Raw genomic sequence first — 21682 nt, forward strand, 5'->3', positions numbered from 1 at the left:
AGGACAATGTTTGTTTTCCTTTTCAACTGAATGACTTTTGACTGTCATGCTTTGCTATCAGATTTGTCCCGTGCAATTTACTGTTTATGTTCTCCAGCCAACAGTATAAGATTTATGCAATCCATCTAGCTAGCCTCTGAAAGCCTTTGAGTCTGTCAACCCTGGAAATTTAACTTTCATAACATTCTCTCCACACGAGAGAATAAAAAAACCCAAATGAAGCCAAAATGTTTCTCATGATTCAGTCTATGCTGAAATACGTTTAGACAATGTGATCTCGCTACAAGAGGCTACAATTCTAAGAACTCTTTGTGACCTCTTCCTTCCTGGTTGACAAGAACCCAAAACCATTTTATGCCCTAACCCCACAAAGCCTGAGTTTTAGGTTTGAAAAATGAGCATACCCTGTTGCACACATATCTTTATCCCTGAGGCACAGTTGTAACTTTGATCAAGGGAGTTCCCCACCTCCATTCCCCCAAACTGCTCAAACAATGGCATGTATCATTAGTCTTCCTAATCAGAGGGTTTTGGCCCATGAGGCATAGTAATTTATAATGAGGATAATAGTAGCTATCCTACATTGCTGTTGTAAAAATTATATGAAGTAATTTTTTATAAGAAACTAAATACAAATTTCAATGTGATGGACCAAAAACTTCAGTTGGGAGTGATTTGGGGATCACCCAGTTATCAACATCTCACCAGTGGAGACTCAAGAAATTAGGAGTTACCATTCATTGTTGAGGTTCCATGGTGCTCTCATTTGCTTGGGGTCTCCATGAGCATAGTGTTTTTCCTATATGCATGGCCTAAAGATTTGGGTCCTGAAGGTAAACAAATGTACACACACAGAGACACACATACATACACACAAAGTGTGGGATATCTACTCAATGGTGGGGTCATGGATAGTCAGCTTTAGCAGAAGTGTGACTGTTCCTGACTATCCACTTTCTCCCCTATGAGATGAATGTACATCTGTGCCCTTAGTCATGTGACTTCCAGTGCCTCCCAATAGGCAGAGCCCATGTTATTTGCTTTGGTCCATGGAATGGGAGTGGATGTGAGGTATTCTAGTATATGAGTTGAAGCTTTAAATGTGCTTACTTAGATCGTTCCCACCCTCTGCCATAAAAACTAAACAAACCAAACAAGGGCTGTGCTGGTTAAAATCTTTCCTAATCTTTATTATTTTTTTTTTATTTTTTTTTATTTCATCTTATTGTTATGAGGGATACAGAATTGCAGGTTACATACATTGCCCATGTACCGCCTTTCCCCCCAAGTCAGAGCTCCAGGCGTGTCTGTTCCCCAGGTAGTGCGCGTTGCACCCATCATGTAGGTATATATCCCTCCCTTCCCCACCCCTAATCTTTAAATTAGTCAGAAAACTAGTTGTGGAGCCCACAGTCTGACTCTGGCACCCAAGCTATACCCCAAATACTTGCTGCAATAAATATTTTTGTTTATGCACATGTGCAACTATTTCTGTAGGAAATTCAACAAAGAAGTGAGTAAAAGTAACTTACAGTATTTATTGTATACAGTATTTATTTTTGATAAATACTGATAAATTGTTCACCATGAAGGCTTAATCAATTTCTTTTCCACCCACAGTGTATAAGCATGCCCATTTCCATCACTTCTCTAGTTCTTTTGTTTTGACCTTTTCATTCTGTTTTCTAATCTGATGAATAAAACTGTCTTAGTCCATTTGTGTTGCTATAAAGGAATACCTGAGGCTGGATAATTTATAAAGAAAAGAGGTTTATTTGTCTCATGGTTCTGCAGGCTGTACAAGAAGCATGATGACAGCATCTGCTTCTGGTGAGGGCTTCAAACTGCTTCTACTCATGGCAGAAGGTGAAGGGGAGCCTTTGTGTAGAGATCACATGGTGAGAGAGGAAGCAAGAGAGAGAGGAGGGAGGTGCCAGGCTCTTTTTAACAACCAGCCCTCAAGAGAGTTGAAGGAGAACTCACTCATTACAAGGAGGACAGCACCAAGCTATTTATGAGTGATTTGCCCACATGACCCAAACACCTCCCACCAGCCTCCACCTCCAGCATTGGGGATTAAATTTCTACATGAGGTATGGGGGACAAACATCCAAACTGTAGCAAAAACAAATATCTTATTGTCTAAAATTTCTTTGATTACATATCTGATGGGATATCTTTTTATAAACTGGCCACTTTTATTTCTTCTGTTTTCAATGGCTTGCTTATTTTTCTATTATATTGTCTTTTTTCTTACAGTTGTGTGGGAGCTCCTCACACATTTTGGATTTTAATTCTTTGTCGAATATGTTGCAAATATTTTCTCCTGATTATAGCTTTTCTTTATACCTTGTTTAGTATTATTTATGTACAAAAGTTTTGAATTTCCATGTGTGAACTTTTCCTTTACAGTTCTTGGATTTTTGTTTTTTAATTATAAAGACCTTTCTTATTTCTCAGATTATACTAATATTTTCCTGTATTTTCACCTAGTATTCTCTAATTTTGTTTTTTACATGTTTCTCTGGAATTTGTTTTTCTATACAGTGTGAAGTCAGGACGTAACTTTAGCTTCATCCCCCAAATAGATAATAAACATCATTTATTGATAATTTATCCTTTCCTCCAATGATTTGAAATAGCAGTTTTATTGCAAACTAAATTCCTTTATATACATAAGTCTGTTGTTGACTGTTCTGCTGATCTATTTTTTCTTTTCCCAAACACCATACTGCTTCAATCATTACAATGTTATCGTTTGTTTTGAGATTTTGTTTTAATTTTTGTTTTTCTTTTAAGTTTTTAAACATGTTTTATTTTCCAGTTTTCAATATAAATTTGAGAATCACCTTGTCAAGGTTGACAAAAAATCCAGCTGGAATTTTGATTGAATTACCATGACATTACCAATTAACGTTGGGAGACTGGAAGACTTGACCATCTTTACAACATTAAAATTCCATAGTGGGGAATACCATATTTATTCAAGTCATATTCTATGTATTTGTCAGGCTTTATGATTTTCTTCATATAGATTTTGCATATTTCTTTTTGGTTTATCTTAGAAAGCTTTTAGTTTTTCTTGCTATTATTAATGTGCTTCTTTATTCTGTTACTTTTTCTGATTGGTATATAGGAAAGCCATTGCCATTGATTTGTGTATGTTGATCATATAATCTGCCTCTTTATTGAACTTTTTAGCATTAATCGTTATTCAGCTGATTCTTTTGGATTTTTAAAATGTATTAATGCCTACAAAATAGTGACAGTTTTATTATTCTTTTCTACTTAAAAAAATGTTACTACATTGGCCCAGACCTTTAGTATATGGTTGAAAAAGGTAAAAATAAATGTATTTTTAGAGTGAGGATAGACCAACTATGACAGATACAATCATAGATAACCATTAAAAGATGCTGGTATGTATGGGGCCACAGATGATAAAAACCATCTTATTTTATGTCACTACTAATTACAAAATACTGCACTATATGGACAGACCTTCAGTTTGAGCCATGATGACTCTGATCTCTTTTTATCTTGACTTATTACTTTTAAATGTACATACAGCAAAGAAGTCACTCTTCTTTTTTTTACAGTCTATGAGTTTTAATAATGCATAGATTCTTATAATCACCAGCACAAACAGGATAAAGAATATTTCTACTATAACTCTTCTAAGCCAGTCTCTCAACCCAGCCCTAAATCTGGAAACCAGTAATCTGTTCTTCATCACTATAGTTTGGTATTTTCCAGAATTTTATATAAATGGAAATACATGGTATGTAAGCTTTTGAGATTAGCTTCTTTCACTAACATAATGCATTTCAGATTCATGCATGATGTTAGGAGTATCAATAGTTCGTTGCTTTTCATTGCTGTGTAGTATTTCATTGTATGGGTGAAGTTTGCTTATTCATTCATCTGTTGATGGATATTTGGATTGTTTTCAGCTTCGGGTGGTTGTGAATAATAACTGCTCTGAACCTTTATAAAAGTTTTTGTGTGCACATATGTTTTCATTTCTCTAGACTAAATCCTAGAAGTGAGATTTCTAGGTCATATGGTATTTGTTTAACTTTGTAAAAAACTATCAAAATTTTCAGAGTGATAATTCCATTTTGCATTTTAACCATCAATGTATGAGAGTTCTGGTTGCTCTGGATCCTTTTTAGTACTTGGTATTGTCGGTACATTTTATTTTAGTATCCTATTTGGCTTTAATTTGCATTTTTCTAATGAATACTGAATTTGAGCATCATTTCATGTGGGATTTCTTTTGCCATCCATATATCTTCTTTGATGAAGTGTCTACTCAAATCTTTTGTGCACTTTTTTTATTGGATCCTCCCTCCAAGTTTTAAGAGTTTTTTGTATAGTCTAGATATAAGTTCTTTGTCAAATATATGACTAGCCAAAATTTTCTCCCAGTCCATAGCTTATCTTTTTATTCTTTTAACAATACATCTTGAAGAGCAGAAGTTTTTTAATTTTATCAAAGTCGAGTTTATCAATTTATTCTTTTATGGATCATGGTTTTAGTTTCATAACCATGAAATTTTTGCCTAACTCAAGGTCATGAAGATTTCCTCCTATATTTTCTTCTGAAAGTTTTATAGTTTTATATTTTATATTTAGGTCTATTATCCACTTGAGTTAATTTTCTATATGATGTGAAGTATAGGGCAACGTTCTTTTTTTTGCTTTTGGATGTCTATTTTTTCCAGAATCATTTGTTGCAAAGACTGTCCTTTCTCCTTCATACCTTCATTGAAAATAAATGACTGAATTTGTGAAGGTCTATTTCTGGAGTGTCCATTCTGTTCCACTGATCTGTTTGTCTATCTTTTCACCAATACCACAGTCTTTTTTACTATGGATTTATGAGATGTCTTTAAAACAGGTAGTGTAACTCTTCTAATTTTGTTTTTCAAAATTGTTTTAAATACTTTAGTTTCTTTGCATTTCTATAAGAATTTTAGAATTAACTTGTCTATCTCTATAAAGAATTATTCTAGGATTTTAATTAGTATTGCATTAAATCTTCATACTCACATGAGGAAAATTGCCATCTTAACTGTATTGAATTATCCAACCCATGAAAAGGGTATGTCTCACCATTTATTTAGGTCTTCCCTGATTTCTTTCATCTGTATTTTGTAGTTTTCAGAATATAGATCCTATATATCCTGTTATAATTATACCTAGTGTTCCATTTATTGGGAATTATTATGAATGGTATTGTTTTAAAATTTTGGATTCCAATTGTTTGTTGGTAGTGTATAGAAATATAAGTTGTTTTTTGTATATCGACCTTGCTAAATGACTTATTAATTCTAGTTTGGTGGTGTTTGTTGTAGATTTCTTGGAACTTTCTACATGGATAAATATGCTGTCTGCAAATAAGGACAGTTTTATTTCTTCCTTTCCAATCTAAAAAGAGTGCCCTAGTGTCAGCCTAGCTCACAGCAACCTCAAACTCCTGGGCTCAAGCGATCCTCCTGCCTCAGCCTCCCGAGTAGCTGGGACTACAGGCATGTGCCACCATGCCCGGCTAATTTTTTTCTATGAATTTTTAGTTGTCCAGCTAATTTCTTTGTATTTTTTAGTAGAGACGGGGGTCTCGCTCCTGCTCAGGCTGGTCTCGAACTCCTGACCTGGAGCAATCCGCCCGCCTCGGCCTCCTAGAGTGCTAGGATTACCGGCGTGGGCCACCACGCCCGGCCTCCTTTTCTTTCTTTTTCTTATTTTATTACACTGGCTAAGACTAATACATTTATGTCTATAACCAAACTGTAATTAAGTTTTAGGTAGGGTATGATGTAAAAATCAAGTTTTCTTTTTCCCCGTCCGAGAGGTTGGGGAGAGGGCTAAGGTGGGAGGAGGAGGTGGGAGAGGGAGCAGGATCACCTGTTTTAACAGATCTCCTGAAAGGTAAGTGCTCCCCGACTTAAGCATTTGGAGCAAGACTGGGAGTCCCCGAGTTTCCCTTCACTAGCAAGAGTTTGTCACTTTAAGGTAAAAACCAGGAAGTTAAAAATAGATGCGGAGAGGCGGGGAGGGACGGAGACAGAAGACCACTGTTTCCAGAGAGAGTATTTGAGGGCGCGGGTCACTGCAAGTGAAAAACAGGGAGTTGTGGGATTAATTTTTCTGCCCCACGGGCTGCAGCGCACGTTTGTTCCCATAGAGGGAGAGAGAATGGGAGTGGGCGGGGTGTTGGCTCAAAGGACGGGGCGGGACAGCTTCTCCCCACTGGCAGTGGCTGTTGTTTGTGCACCGTTGGTTTCTATTTATTTGAAAATAGCCAGGTGTCAGAGAGGCCTGCAGATCGCAGCTGAAGGATCGGCGGGTGATTCAGGAAAGGCGAGGAGACCCGGTACACACAGCAGAGGGCTCTCCGCTCTGGGTCTTGCGGGCGCAGGGCTCCCCTATCCCACGCAGAGCGGTTCCCTGTGGCTCAGAGCACAGCCCACCTGTCTTCTCCGAAGGCATTTCTTGTCACAGCATTTGTTTGAATGCCATGGCCCAGGTCTTTCTTGAAAAGTGTTGACTGATGTGTGCTTTCTGTCTTTTGTCATCCTTTCTTTAGAACAAGTGACATTTACACAGCCAGGTAGGTGAGGATCTCTGGAGACCATGACCAACAAAAGAATTGCTGTGATTGGGGCAGGAGCGAGCGGGCTCTCTTCCATCAAGTGCTGCCTGGAAGAAGGCTTGGAACCTGTCTGCTTCGAAAGGACTGATGACATCGGAGGGCTCTGGAGGTTCCAGGTACATCTCCTCATCCCTCAGTACTTGAAGCCCTCCCTGCATCTAGGTGCATGAAATATTTTATCTCGTGTCCAGGAATATGATGGGCTTGACAGTGATTAAACCTGATAAAATTCAGCCTGCTGACCTCTTCTCAGCAGCTAACACTTCAGGTTTTATGCAGGTTCCTCTTGCCCTAGGCTGGCAGCAAAATGGGTTGGTTGGTTGCTGATGGTCTGTATTAACAGGTAAATGAACTAGAATTATCTGCTCGCAACTCTTTCCAGGACTCCCCCTTTTCAATCTTCCCTAACCTTGGTGTTATTACTGCTCTTTAAATTCTGGCTCACTTCAGATAATTCTCTGACAGTCCTAGTCCTTGAATAGAATATAAAATCTGGCTGCCTTAATTGCTTTGATCTTTCCCTTCCCTTGAGAAGTCCAAAGTCCTGTCTTCGGGATAGGGCAAAGTGCACCTGCAACTTGCATATACTGTTTTAAATTTGAATTGTTTTAATATGCACATCCAGTCCTGCCACTTGTCAGTAACTTACTTAAATGATAGTTATGCTTATTAAATTTCAAAGAATATCAGCCACCTTTATTGATCTCCAAACAGACATGCATTGGGTTTGTTTTTAAACTTTCTTAACCAGTGAATAGTAGTGAGGTGCCCCAGATGTGTTTCACATTTCATATCTCATAAAAACCAACACAATTTTGACCAGCTACCTAAATGTGCCTTTATAGCATTCCTTAGTTGAACAGAAGAAAGTCCTTTTGTATCTTGGCTTTGTTTTAGGAACTAACTCTCTCTGGCAATAGTCCTTATTCAGATCTAGAGTGGATCCCCTTAGCAGACCCATATGCCACTACCATCATGAGTATTGGGCATGGGCTAAAAAGCCTGTTAATTAGTTTTTAGTAATTGACAAAAAAATTCTACTCTGGAAATCCAGCCACGATATAGTGTAGAGGTTAAGAGCACAGTCTTGGGTTCAAATCCTGTTTCTGTCATGTACTAGCAGTATGACCTTGTGCAAATCATTAAGCCTCTCTGGTACCTCTGTTTCTTCATCTTTAAGAAGGGGATAATAATAGTACCCACTTTGTAGAGTTATTGTAGGGATTAAGGAAATGTATAATTATTTCAGTCATTTATAACAGTGCCAGGTGCACAGTGCTACATGTCAGTCATTACTCAGTAGGCCTAGGCTGGGACCCACACACGTGGTGTCTTTGCTAAGCATCCTAGCCAGGTGTGGCAATTAATGAATAGGCATGAAATGAATGAGGCTGGGAGAAGTTTGGGAAGATGTTTATCATCCCGCCTGATTATCAGGTTTCTGTTTTTTGCCTCCAAAGTGGTTTAAATTTATTCTCCGCTAAAGACTTAACTTGGAGTTTTTTCCTAATTATCCTTTTGGCAAAATTCCAACACTTTATAAACTGCTTCTTTGAAAATAAATAAACTATGTTTCATCATAACACTGACTTCTGTTAAGACAGACCACACCTGTGTGATTCATCATTATATTTCTAGAGCCAGCATGTATTTTCCTGTCTATATTTTTTAAAGCTCCCCAGATGATTCTAATATGCAGACAAGGTTGAGAACAACAGTTCAAAGAGCTCCTGTCCCATGGGATTCTGAGAGTCTGACAAGCGGACAGAAGACCCAAACTGTCCTGATTCTTCCATTGAAGGGAGTCATTTTCTCCTTTCCTCTGTCCTTATTACTGTCTCCAATCCCTTCTGCTCTGATGACTCCACCTTATGTCCCTGCTTTCTCTCTCTTCTTATATGTACTTCCTACTCAAATATGTGAGCCTTGTGCCTAGACAGAAAATATAATTGGTACAAAATTTGTAGAGGGCAGATTTGTTCATCGATGGTAGGAAATGGTAAAATCTAGGAGCTTCTTTTTCTACTCACAGACCCAATATTGCTCTGTGCCCACTCTCTTTTGTAAAGTAGTGGGTTGGCACAATGATAAACCCTAGTTACAATCTAATCGGGTGGTTGGAAGAGGCTTGAAGTTTTTTGCTGACATAAGATAATACTTTGTTGTGATTACTGACTTCAAAAAGAAGAGAAAGATATGAATATTATCAAAGACATAAGATCTGTGATTCATTTCATTCAGTGACCCCAACAGAACTGCTGTAGAAAGCATGGCTCTTACTCTTTGTACCAACCTTGGAACCTTTGGAAGATAGGAACAGACTTGTATTTTTCAGCACCTAATACGGTATTTTATTACAGAGGGACTTTAGAAATATCTGTTGAATGAATGAAAGAATGAAGGACATAAAATTCAGAAGTTAGGAATGTGCCTTCCTTCTCCTCCCACCCCCTGTGCAAACATCTTAATTCCAAAATGATCTTGCCATTCATTAATTTATCTTAATTTTTTTTAAAAATGTGTTTACATACAAATAATGTTTAAATAAACTTTTAATTTTAGAGCAGTTTTATTTTATTTTTTTATTTTTTTTTGAGACAGAGTCTCGCTTTGTTGCCCGGGCTAGAGTGAGTGCTGTAGCGTCAGCCTAGCTCACAGCAACCTCAAACTCCTGGGCTTAAACGATCCTACTGCCTCAGCCTCCCGAGTAGCTAGGACTACAGGCATGCGCCACCATGCCCAGCTAATTTTTTCTATATATATTTTTTAGTTGGCCAGATAATTTCTTTCTATTTTTAGTAGAGATGGGGGTCTCGCTCTTGCTCAGGCTGGTCTCGAACTCCTGAGCTCAAACAATCCACCCGCCTCGGCCTCCCAGAGTGCTAGGATTACAGGCGTGAGCCACCGCGCCCAGCCTAGAGCAGTTTTAGATTTATAAAATTTATTAGGAAAATAGTATGAACAGTTCTGATATACCCCATGTCCAATTCCCCAATTAGTAACATCTTACATTAACATGATACAATTTTTATAATTAATGAATCAATACTGACACATTATTATTAATTGAAGTCCATACTTTATTCAGATATACTCAGTTTTTCCTAATGGCCTTGTTCTGTTTCAGGATTCCATCTAGGATACCACATAGGCTCCTCTTGACTGTAACAATTTCTTAGACTTTCCTTATTTTTGTTGCCCTTGACAGTTTTCAGGATTACTGGTCAGGTATTTTGTAGAATATCACTCAATTGAGATTTGTCTGATGTTCTTCTCAAGTGCCATTCAAGACATCAAGGGTACATGCTATCAATATTGATGTTAACCTGGTAGTAATATGTGCAATGGTTAAAGTTGTGAAAGAGTCTAGAATGTTCAGGAACAATTTGACGACTTAGAAACTTGAGATTCATTAAGGAGAACACTAAATGAGAATTAAAAGGTAGATGGGGCTAGATTGTAAAATATGCTAAGTTTCAAAACCACAAATTTTGTTTTCCATGTAGAATCAGTACAAGCCATTAAGCAGTGTTTTTAGCAAGATACTATGGAGTGGTGTGAAAGATAAATTCTGCATCATGTTAAGATATTATAATTTACTGTTAGGTCTGGTGGAGGGTAAACAGGTGGCAAGGAAGTAGCTAAGGGTGGAGAGCAGGAACCGAATTGTAGGTAGGAACCAAACTGCCACTAGGAACTATTCCCTGGTGGGAACATACATAGTGGAAAGTTCCTAGTAACTTTTAACTGACCTAGAGCTCATTACTATCTAATTAGCATAACATGGGTAGAGTTCATGAAGAATTCTCCTGAAGACATATGCTAGAAAGGAAAACTGTTACATAACCAACCTGTTATGTAACATGTCATGTGACCAGTTATATAACCCTCAACCTGTCAATCACCCTAAAGGTAGGAAAAGGCAACCAATCCTGATAGCTGAAAGGCGCGACAAATTAGTGAGCACAGCCTGTACTCAAGACTTCAGGATCTTTCTCCACTCATGGAGACTGGCACATTCTACTCTCTCTGGAATGTATTTTCACTTTGTGTAGCTTCCTTCCTTACTTTCATTGTTTCTTTTATGTGATAAACTGTATGAATTTTCTCTGTGTTTGTGATCACCCTGTCATCAGCTCCTCTCTCAGTACCAGTACTCATTCTTGACACTGGGAACCAGGGGACATCCACACAGACGAACCTAACATTACTAAAATATATACCTATTTGGTGGACATTTAAAGTTGTTTCTAATTAACTGTATTTTAAATAACATTAAAATGTATATCTTTATGCATTTAACTTTTATATTATTTTGTGATTTTTCTTAGAACAAATTTTGTGAATGAGATAGATATATCTTATTCAACTCTTTGAGATCAATTTTGATGTTTCATTAATTTGTTATACATTATGTGAAGTTTAATTCTTATTCTATACATGCATTTCTTAATATAATTTGGTACACATCTATTAAACATTCACTGAGTGCTTATTTATAATTGTAGATGTTGTAGGGAAAACCATGAATACAATTCAAGGGGCTTAACAATCTAGTTGAGGAGATAAGGAATATGCTAACAGCTGTCCCCAGCCTTTTTGACACCAGGGACTGTTTTCATGGAAGACAATTTTTCCATGGATGGGGGAGAGCAGGGGTGGTGGGTGGGTAGGCAGAGCTCAGGTGGTGATGCCAGCGATGGGGAGCAGCTGTAGATACAGATGAAGTTTGGCTGGCTAGCCCATGAAAAAAATTTCATGGAAGTAATTTTTCCATAGACAGGGGTGGGCAGCGGAGCTCTGAGGTCTACTCCCTAACAGGCCAGACTGGTAGTGGGGGTTGGGGACCACAGTGCTATGAGACATTATGGAGGTCTTTGAATCCTAAGCTGAGAAATAGGAAATATGTTCTATAGAAAGCAAGGCAACATCTAAAATTTTAACTGGGGCAGAGATATAGTCCCAGTCATACCTTAGAAAGAACACTTTGGTTGAAGTAGGTAGAATAGATTATAAGAAGAGAGTTGAAAGGATATTCATGAAAATGTTATTAGCAGTCAAAAGAAATGAGATACTGGATTATGGGGCAGAGAAATGGGAATGATCAATTTAGGATTCCTTGAGTGAATAATTCTTCAATAAAAATGGGAGGATAACAGTCTTAAATGTAGACAACACCAAAAAATACTCCCTTTTGTGGGCACTTAATATTTTGTAATACCCAATATTCCAACATCTGTTCAGTTCTGGAATAAAAAGGGAGGAGGATATCCAAACTGATTAAAGCAACTTTCCATAATCAAAACTATTTTTGAAAATCTAATAACTTGAAAACTTGTCATTTGTGACAGAATAATAGGCTGGGTAGAGATTGTATTATTTTGTGTGATCACTGCAGTAACAACCCCACGAGGTAGTTACTAGGAAGTTTTTGAGGAAGCAAAGCAGTTTGTTGTATGAGGAAGAACACTGAGTTGGGAATTAATGTCATCTAAAGCAATGCCGCTCAGATTTAAATGTGCATCTGAATCACTTGAGGATTTTGCTAAAGTGCGGGTTCTGATTTGGTGGGTCTAGGGCCTGAGATTCTGCGTTTCTAACAATCTCCTGAGTGATGCCCTTGATGCTGGTCTACAGACCACATTTTGGTAACAAGGATCTAGAGCAGTGGTTCTCAAATTTTAGTGTATTTTATTGGGCATTTAGCTCATTTCCTTTTTATATTATGAATAATGCTGGCATTAGCATCCTTTAACATAAATCTTTGTCAGCAATGCTGAGTATTTCTTTAAAAGACCAGGTAAGTTTCAAGGGCTTTCAAGACATTGCTCTCCACAAAACATTGTACTAACTTATACTCTCTCCAGTACATGTTCCCATTTTACCTCATTTTTACTCTTTTAAAAAGACAATCACTTAATGTTAGTAACTCTGTTCACATATTTAGAACTTCGGCTTGGATAGCTAGAATTTATGGGGACTGGCTGCACAATTTTCTATCCCAGACATTGTCTTCATGTGGCCAGGTTGGGCTTCTTCACACTATGGTGGTCTCACAGTAGTTGGATTTCTTACATGACTTTTGGCTTCTACCAAAGTGAGCTTTCTAAGATATCCAAGCAGAAAATACAAGGCTATGTATGACTTAGTCTTAAAAGTCATTCAGTGTCATTTCAACTATATGTTGTGGGTCAAAAGCAAGTCATAAAGATACCTCAGATTCAAGGGGAAGAGATTACACAAGGACTATACTAGAAGATGTGGAGGGGAGTGTGTGTGTGTGATTTGCATTCATTAGCATTTCTTTCTGAAAACTTTTTCAAATGTTTATTGGATCTTATTAAATCATGAAGAGAATTCTCAAGTTGCTATGAATGCTTTTTATTTATTGCAGGAAAATCCTGAGGAAGAAAAGGCCAGTATTTACAAATCAGTGATCATCAATACTTCTAAGGAGATGATGTGCTTCAGCGACTATCCCATCCCAGATCACTACCCTAACTTCATGCACAACTCCCAAGTCCTGGAGTATTTCAGGCTGTATGCCAAAGAATTTGACCTTCTAAAGTACATTCGATTTAAGGTAGAGAACTTTGAATGTATCTTTATATTTAAAGTTGTTTGTCAAGTAAATGAGCGATATGGTTTCATTAACCAATATTTACTTCTAAAGATTGGCTTGATATGCACATGTATTTATTTTACTTACGCAAAGACTCCACTCTTTTTCCTCTCCGTACCTGAAAAATATTAATGAGAAGGTCTCTCTTTTATATTATTTGGCTGCAGATACAGGAAGCCACCTGCCAGAGTGTTTTCATTACCTTCATTTCATACTATTTGATTACAATAAAACAGATGAAGGGAAATGCTTTCCCAGTTATAGAAGGGAACTGATAGGTATGAGAACTGTAAAACCTGGCTCCAGCCTCCTGGCATGGTGGCTCATACCTGTAATCCTAGCACTCTGGGTGGCCAAGACGGAGGTTCACTTGAGGTCAGGGGTTTGAGACCAGCCTGAATAAGAGCGAGACCATGTCTCTACTAAAAATAGAAAAAATTAGCTGGGCATGGTGGCACGCGCCTGTAGTCCCAGCTACTTGGGAGGCTGCAGCAGGAGGATTGCTTGAGCCCAGGAGTTTGAGGTTGCTGTGAGCTAGGCTGATGCCATGGGCACTAAAAAAACCTGGTTTCACAACTTTTCTACTACTGCCCCTTTCTATTTCCTGCAATACTTTCCAGTTCATTATTTTTTGTAATCACCACAACAACCCAGTGTAGTAGTTATTGGGAAGTTGTTGAGGAGACAAAGAAGTTAACTCTGATGCAGGGGGAAGAACACTGAATGGGGGAACAAAAACCTGAATTCTGGTCTTTGCTCTACCACTGATTAACTTGTGATGTTAGACAAGTAAGTTCTTGAACTTCAATTTGTCTTAACTTCCTTATTTGTAAAACAAGATGATTGTACAGGGCACTTCAGTGGTTCCTTCCTGCTGTAAAGTCTTCATGATTTTTCTATAATATCTAAACATGACCATAAAAGAACAGATGTTTCTGACAGCTGGCAAAAGCCCCAATCGTCTGCCTTCTGATCATTCTGCTAAGTCATGTCTTTTTCTGTTTAACAATCATAAAATTGTAACATCAAGTGACAACTTCCAAAGTAAGACATTTACAGCCCAGTGGAGTTTCTCTTCTCTTCATTTATTTAAACACTGATTGAACAAGTTTGTTACCATGTTGAACAGTGAAGACACAGACAAAAAAAACACAAAAAAACCCCAAAAAACCCAGTAACTTAAAAGTCTATTTAAAGAGACAGAAAAAATGAAGAAAATTTTTATTATAAAGATAATTAATAAAAATAGAGAATTACTGGGTAGCAAATGCTATAGAGATCTATACATTGCAGCTCAGAGGAGAGATGTTATCATTGTTTTTTTCAGACCATTGTGTGCAGTGTGAAGAAGCGGCCTGATTTCTCTACTTCAGGCCAATGGGAGGTGGTCACTGAGTCTGCAGGGAGAAAGGAAATGGATGTCTTCGATGGAGTCATGGTTTGCACTGGCCATCACACCACTGCTCACCTACCCTTAGAAAGCTTCCCTGGTAAGTAACCTACAAGGAAGGAAGACCGTTGACCCATGCCTGTGACCTGACCCCTGAGGAATTAGAGGATTGTGGTCTGAGTGATTCCTACTTTGGGATGAAATAAGGCTTATCCTAATTCTGTATGTTCCCCTGAAAAATGTTGGGGTAACTTATATTATTGCCATCTGGGGAGGTAGAGATAATGCCAATTTTGGAGATTAGAGGAAAATTAGAGGTCTATCATTTAGTTACACAATGACTTTAGTTTTTTTAACAATCAAAATAAAGAATGTGGAATTCTTGATGAGCATTAGGTTGAATGAGGAATTTTTCAGCAATCAAGCAAACAAACTGTTGCTCCATAGATTAATATTGCTATATAGATTTTGCCCCACAGAAATATTGCTACATAGAGATATTGCTACATAGACAAATGATCTCAGGAGTTTTGCAAGGCTTTGCCCTGAAGGAATATGTGAACGTGTTAGTTCTCATATGAAAAGCTACCTCCCCTTACGAGACATCTCACAGATCAGTGGCAGCTGCTTTCCAAGGTGACACTGCAGTCTCAAACTTGTGGTTTTGGCCTTTGTCTGACAAAGCAGGTTTGCATGGAGCCACAGGATGAGAGCTGATCAAAGAGTGCTCTCAGGACAGACAGACACCTACCACGGACAGACAGATACCTACCAGCTAAAAGCAATTAGCCTATAGGACAGTTCCTGCTTGACTCCTGACTACCTGTCTCAATCCACAATAACTGATAAAGAAATATCTAGCCACTGTATCTCTGTTTATCCTTGCTGCTAAAGTGATAGCTTTATCTTAGAACTCTGAAGTTTGTCTTAGAAAGATTTTGTAACTGTTTGCTCACATAGATAGAGTTAATTAAAGGATCTCTAGAAGCTTTTTGGGAGACTTTGAACCTCAAACGAACCTAAAACAAACCTGTTATTATGTAAATCTGTTACCCCTGGCAACCGATCACTGTACCTATAAATACTGATGTGAAACTTTACTCGTGGCCTCACAGTTCACAGAATGCTGTGGGGTCTCCCGAGTCCCCCACCTATAAAGTCTATTCCTTATAAAGCTGTACTTTCGTGTCTGTGTATTCTTTTATTTTTATATTCTATTATTTTCTATTATATCTTTATCCTTTGCCACGACCCCTACCTACGAGACCCGATTTTTTGCTGGGAGCGTAGCTAACTCCCTGCACAAACAGAAATATTAAGTTTCTAAGAAAGAAATGAAAGCTTCAAGAATTTAATTTCAGCCTTTGGCCTGGATTTTCAGTTTGAAAAGAAATGCACCCTATGTATACTCTAGAGTACAAAAATATATATACTCTAATTGAAATGAGAGTAGGTATTTAAAGGGATGAAAAGACAAATGAGAAGGGAGGTTTTCTGAGGAAGTTTTGATTTGTGAGTCTACAAATCCAAAATATAAATGGATCCCGAGTTAAGCAAACTACTTACAATAACAAAATCACAAGGTCTTACCCTGAGGCTATGGGAAAGGAAAATGGGCAAAAATACTCAGAAAGACAAGAAAGTAGCCAAGTAAAGGGAGAATATATGCTTGACCTTTAAATTCTGCAAACAGACAGAGTGATCTGACAAATGATATTCATCATGTAAACCATCACCCAATAATTATTTTCCCTTCTCTTGTAGGAATTAACAAGTTCAAAGGACAGTACCTGCACAGTCGAGACTACAAGAACCCAGAGGGATTCGCTGGAAAGAGAGTCATCGTCATTGGCATCGGGAATTCTGGAGGGGATCTGGCCGTGGAGATTAGCCCCATGGCCAAGCAGGTTGGAATCAGTATATCCTTTTGCTTCACTCTAGCTTCACTCTCAGCAAGGAAGCTGCAGGTGGACCCAAGAGAGAGCATGGACACCTGCACATAGGCCATCAGTACCAGTGGCAGGTGTAGGGCTTGGTTTCATTGCCTCAGTTGGCCACATGATTGATGCAGATGGAGGAGTACAGGTTACCAGTTAGAGTTCTGTCATTCACTTGGCCTCACACTAGGGAATTAGGTCATAGCCACAGACTGTGCTCGTATTTCCCAGTCAGCCACCATCTCAGAGTGTGCCATTGGCTTTGATAAATACCAAGTAATTGTTGGGAGAGCTTGTTAGAATGCAGCATTCAGGGCGTGGATCTTCTGTTGGCCAGCAGAAGTCCATGTTCTTCTGTAAAGGAAAGCTCACTGTGATCATTAAAAACTTTTCACTCACAGGACAGTGGGTGGATTTTCCTTTTCATTCCCCAAATGGTAAGAAAAAGCAATCTCATCTTTCCAGAGACAATGGGGGTATTAGTATAAAGAGCGTCCACAGTATAGCACGTGCAAGCAGCTCACCCCAGCCTTTGCACGGTTATGCAACCCAGAATGACATTCATTCTAAACTAATCGCTATAAGATATAATAATAGAAAGCAACTTTCTAAAGAAGAAAAAAAGCAATTTCTATCTCCTTGGTTTTCTGTTTTGTTTGTTTTGGTTTTTGTATCATAGATTTTTGAACTGGGAAGAAAGTGTCTTCACTTTGAATTCCTGTAAAAAGATGTCATTATTGTATTTTGTTATTTATGTCTATTGAATCATAACTCTATTAGCAATAGATAAATGTCTGGTTGTTATTCGGTAACTATAATTAAGCTTTGCTTCTCCACAAATATGCCTTAAATTCTTATTTTTTTTAAATAGAAGCTTAATGCCACAACTTTGTTAAATGACCCTTCTTCAGCAACTTTGTTCCAATAACACTTTGCAGTACTATCCTCGTCTGTAACCACAAAAGCGATTTCATGTTACTCCAGAAATTAATTCAACAAACATTTATCAGGAAATAATTATGTAAACAAGAAAGGGTAAAAATGTGCGTTGGTCCTATGATAGAAGAATGTGCAAGGTATGCAGTAGGGACCCATGGCAAGAACATCTTTGGCTTTAAATGGTCAGTTCTAAGGGAACTGGGCCTTACTTGCCTTGGGGAATTGTAGAGTGCCAACAAACAAAGCATTCTGGGTGGGTGGAGACAGAGTAGCTATGTATGGGAGAAAGCCTGAGAAAATGCATAGCAAAATTATATGTGCACAGCAGAGGCAATACCATCACACCACAAATGCAAGCTGAAAAAACTCAGTTACTGGGTTCTAACTTTTTGCTTAAATTGCATTAATGAGAATTTGTTTATAAATCAAAATTTTTAGATGGACCTATAAATTTCAGTGTATCAAGGAGGTTTTGATATAATTCTTGTGGTATAATGCTTTTGTAAAGAGAAAATATCCCTTTCTTTCAAGATTAATTTCATATAAAATTACATTGATTAAACAATTTTCCTTACTTTTTTTCTTATACCTCCATTTTTTCCTTATAAATGTGTTATTTGCTTAAAACCAGGTATATATGGAAAAATGAAATAAAAATTATGACAGCCATCAAGTATTTATCAAGTATCTACTATATATCACACCTTTTACAAAAACACTTAAATTCTCACAATAGCCTTGTGATGTATGTAGTATCGTCATTATTTTATAAATAGGAAACCTTTTAATTAAGGCTCTGAGCATTTTCATTGCTCATGAAAAGTTATATACCCTGCACACAAAACCATTCAATTCCTAAGACCTTGTATGCTCTTTCAACTATGACATGTAAAAGTAAATAATTGTCATAGCATTCACAGTCAGCATAGGTAAGAATATATTTGTCCAGCAAAGGATTATCCCTCAGTAGACAGATTGTCTTTTTACATGAGACCGTAGATAAAAGACCATGAAGCAATGTTACTTATGTATCTTACCTTCTCCAGAGAGTTTTATAATGTAGAAAAAGTGATACTTTTGCCAAGTAATTGAATATTAAACCTTTATCAACTCTGAACATGGACTTTAACCAGAGAGGACACAGAAACTTTGACCAGCTTCCTGTTGTTCTACTAACAATCTTGATTTTTTTCCATTAAATTAAATAATCAATAAAATGTTTCTTAAGATCAGGCTTTGGAGTCAGTCAGACCTGGGTTGGAAATTCAGCTCTGCCGCCTACTAGTTGTATAATCTCAGGCACATTATTCATCTTCTCCATTCCTCTTGCCCATGGAATGCAGATAATGATACCTTCCTCAAGATGTTATATGAAAATATAGGTAAAGGACCTAACACAATGACTTACAGGTCGCAAATCTCAATAAATGGAAGTGATGATATTGTGTTGGGGAGACTATAAGATGTGTAGGTGATGCCTCCCACCCTTAAGAAAACACGTTTGAAGAGACAGAAATTAAGAGTGTATAAAGTTTAATATCAACGTAAATGATAAATATCAGAGATTTTTTGTAACAATGCAAACAAAGTCAATGGCAAAAAGACTGAGGGTTTTGGATTAAATAATCTCCAGTTGCTTTCAGCTTTACCATTCCATGATTTTTAATGAGTTCTATTGGTGATAAGTACTAGAGAAGTTCAGAAAATGGAGAAAAAATTATCAGCCTGAATGGTCAGTGGTGTCTACAAGGAGGAGGCAGGCTTCATATAGATTTTAAAAATGAATATGCTTTGGAGAATTAAGAGGAGAAAGGGCTTTTCAAGCAGGCATAATGGCATGAAACAGAAATATAGTGGTGGATCAGAGTAAGACATATTCTTGGACAGTAAATATACTGATTTAATTTTAAGCTTTGTGTATGGGAAGAAAGATGGCAGGAAACAAACAACAAACAAAACACTGTGCAGGGATTAAAAAGCCAGACTAATGAGTTTGAATTTAATCTTGAAGAAAATGGGGATGCTTTTGAAGGTTTATGAGCCAGAGTGACAAAAGCAAACCATTTCTCCCATGCCCCAGGTTTTTCTCAGCACCAGGAGAGGGGCCTGGATCCTGCATCGTGTAGGGGACCACGGATATCCTTTTGATGTGATGGCCTTTTCTCGACTTAAATATTTTCTGACAAAGATACTTAATGAATCATTTATAAACAGCTATTTGGAAAAAAAGCTGAACAAAAGATTTGACCATGAAATGTTCGGCCTGAAGCCTAAACACAGGTATGTCCCCGAATGGGAGTGGGGTGGTAATGGCCCAGTTACAAGAAAAAGGACGGTTCACACAGGCTAATAATAGAGCTACCTCTACCAAGACATTAAGAAAACCCACAGAATCTGAGATCAGATTTCTGCCTTGTCCCCCACAGAAGTTCAAGACCCACTGGCCTGTAGGTTTTCAGAGTATAATTCTCATTGGCATTACCATTTCCTCATTTCCCCAGGTATCGACCCTTTTTACTGATGCCCAACAACAGCAGCAGAATGGTAGTGAGGGCAGCGCATCATTCGTTCATTCATCCAGCAAACACTGAGTACCCATTATGAGCCAGGCATCATACTGGGCATGAAATACAGATAGAAAAGACATAATAGTAATTGATACAAATAATAAAACCATACCTTTTTGAAGATTTTCTGTAAGACATAAATGAGTTTTATGCATCATCTCACTCAATCCTCACAACAGCCCTATCAGTTGGTACTATTTTTATCTCCATTTTACAGATATAAAAATTGAGACTTAGAGAAACAAAGTAATGTGCCCAACACAGTAATAAATGGCAGACTCAAGAAATGGTACATACCTTAAATACTCTAATGAGAAGGAAGAGAACAGTGTGTAATGAAGAAATACACAGAGTGCTATGAGGGTATAAAGGATGAGGTCCGAGGGAAAGCATTTCTAAAAGCTGACTTAACATTTTTTTCCCTCCAACTTTTTATTTTTGAAAATGTTCAGATTTACAGAAAAGTTGTAAAATAGTAAGTACAATGAATCATATACCCTTCACCTGGACTCACCTATTATTAACATTTGCTATATTTGCTTTCTCTTACTCCTTCCTGAAGATAGATACATCCACATATGTATAGAATACTACATACATAAGTGCATATTTTTTTCTGAACTATTTGAGAGTAAGCTGCAGTCATTAAGATACTTTACATTAAATACTTCAGGATATATTGTCTAAGAAAAAGGGCATTCTCATACATAACCATAATATAATTATCACACTTGGGAAATTTAACATTGATAAAATATATTAGCTAATATATTGGCATATTCAACTTTCGCTAGTTATCCCAGTAATATTTTTTATAGCCTTTTTCTTCTTTTTTTAAAGCCGGGGTCCTGTCAGGTATCAGTTACACCATTGCATTTAGTTGTTATGTCTCTTTTCTCCTAGTGTGAAATAATTCTCCACTCTTTTTTTTGTCAACATAACTTTTTTTTTTTTAAGGATCCAAGGCATCATTTTATAGGGTCTCTAAATTTGGACTTGCATAGTTGTTTTTCCTTTATTATATTCAGGTTAAATATTTTTGGCACATATACTACATAGGTGATGTAGATCTTCTCGGATGGATCACAACAGGAGCCACATGGTATCAGTTTATCCCATAGTAATGATGCTAAATTTGATCACTTGGATAAGGTGGTATCTACCGAGTTTCTCCAGTATAAAGATTTTTTTTCCCTTTGAAGTTAATCAGTGGGTTAATATTTGGAGACTGTGTTTGCCAAAAGCCTCTTACCTAATTATCTTAGCATGTATATCATTGGTGGCTACAAAATAAATAAATTGAGGCTTTAAGGAATAATAAGAGATAGTCAAACAAATAGGGTAGGAGGTAGCATTCTAATTATAAGTACAAAGTCTTGGAATAGCAAAAAGTATACTATGCTCTGGGACCTGCATGTAGTCTGGTATGGCTGGACTATATAGCAAGCTTGGATGAGGGAGTGAATACATCTCCATGTTCATCAGACGTGAAAACCTTTGTATGCTCTTCTAAACAAAGAATCTGGAATGAAGACAGTCTCAAAGCCATTCAAAGTGAGTGACATAATA

General features: G+C 37.4%; 1 protein-coding gene across 3 annotated transcripts in view; it reads left to right on the forward strand.

Moving 5' to 3' along the window:
- The first annotated feature begins 6294 nt into the window (after positions 1-6294).
- The window catches only part of FMO5 (flavin containing dimethylaniline monoxygenase 5), a 28615-nt gene continuing 13227 nt past the window's right edge, over positions 6295-21682 (forward strand). For 2 of the 3 annotated variants that reach the window (XM_069480744.1, XM_069480743.1), the window contains exons 1-6: positions 6295-6379; positions 6593-6774; positions 13053-13241; positions 14608-14770; positions 16435-16577; positions 19627-19826. In XM_069480744.1, the coding sequence (XP_069336845.1) occupies positions 6640-6774; positions 13053-13241; positions 14608-14770; positions 16435-16577; positions 19627-19826 (830 nt within the window). In that variant the 5' untranslated portion in view covers positions 6295-6379; positions 6593-6639. Of the gene's footprint in view, positions 6775-13052; positions 13242-14607; positions 14771-16434; positions 16578-19626; positions 19827-21682 lie in introns of all 3 variants that reach the window. The other variant, XM_069480745.1, reaches the window with a different exon arrangement.

This window comes from Eulemur rufifrons, chromosome 8 (genome assembly GCF_041146395.1).
Source record: "Eulemur rufifrons isolate Redbay chromosome 8, OSU_ERuf_1, whole genome shotgun sequence".
NCBI lineage: Eukaryota > Metazoa > Chordata > Mammalia > Primates > Lemuridae > Eulemur > Eulemur rufifrons.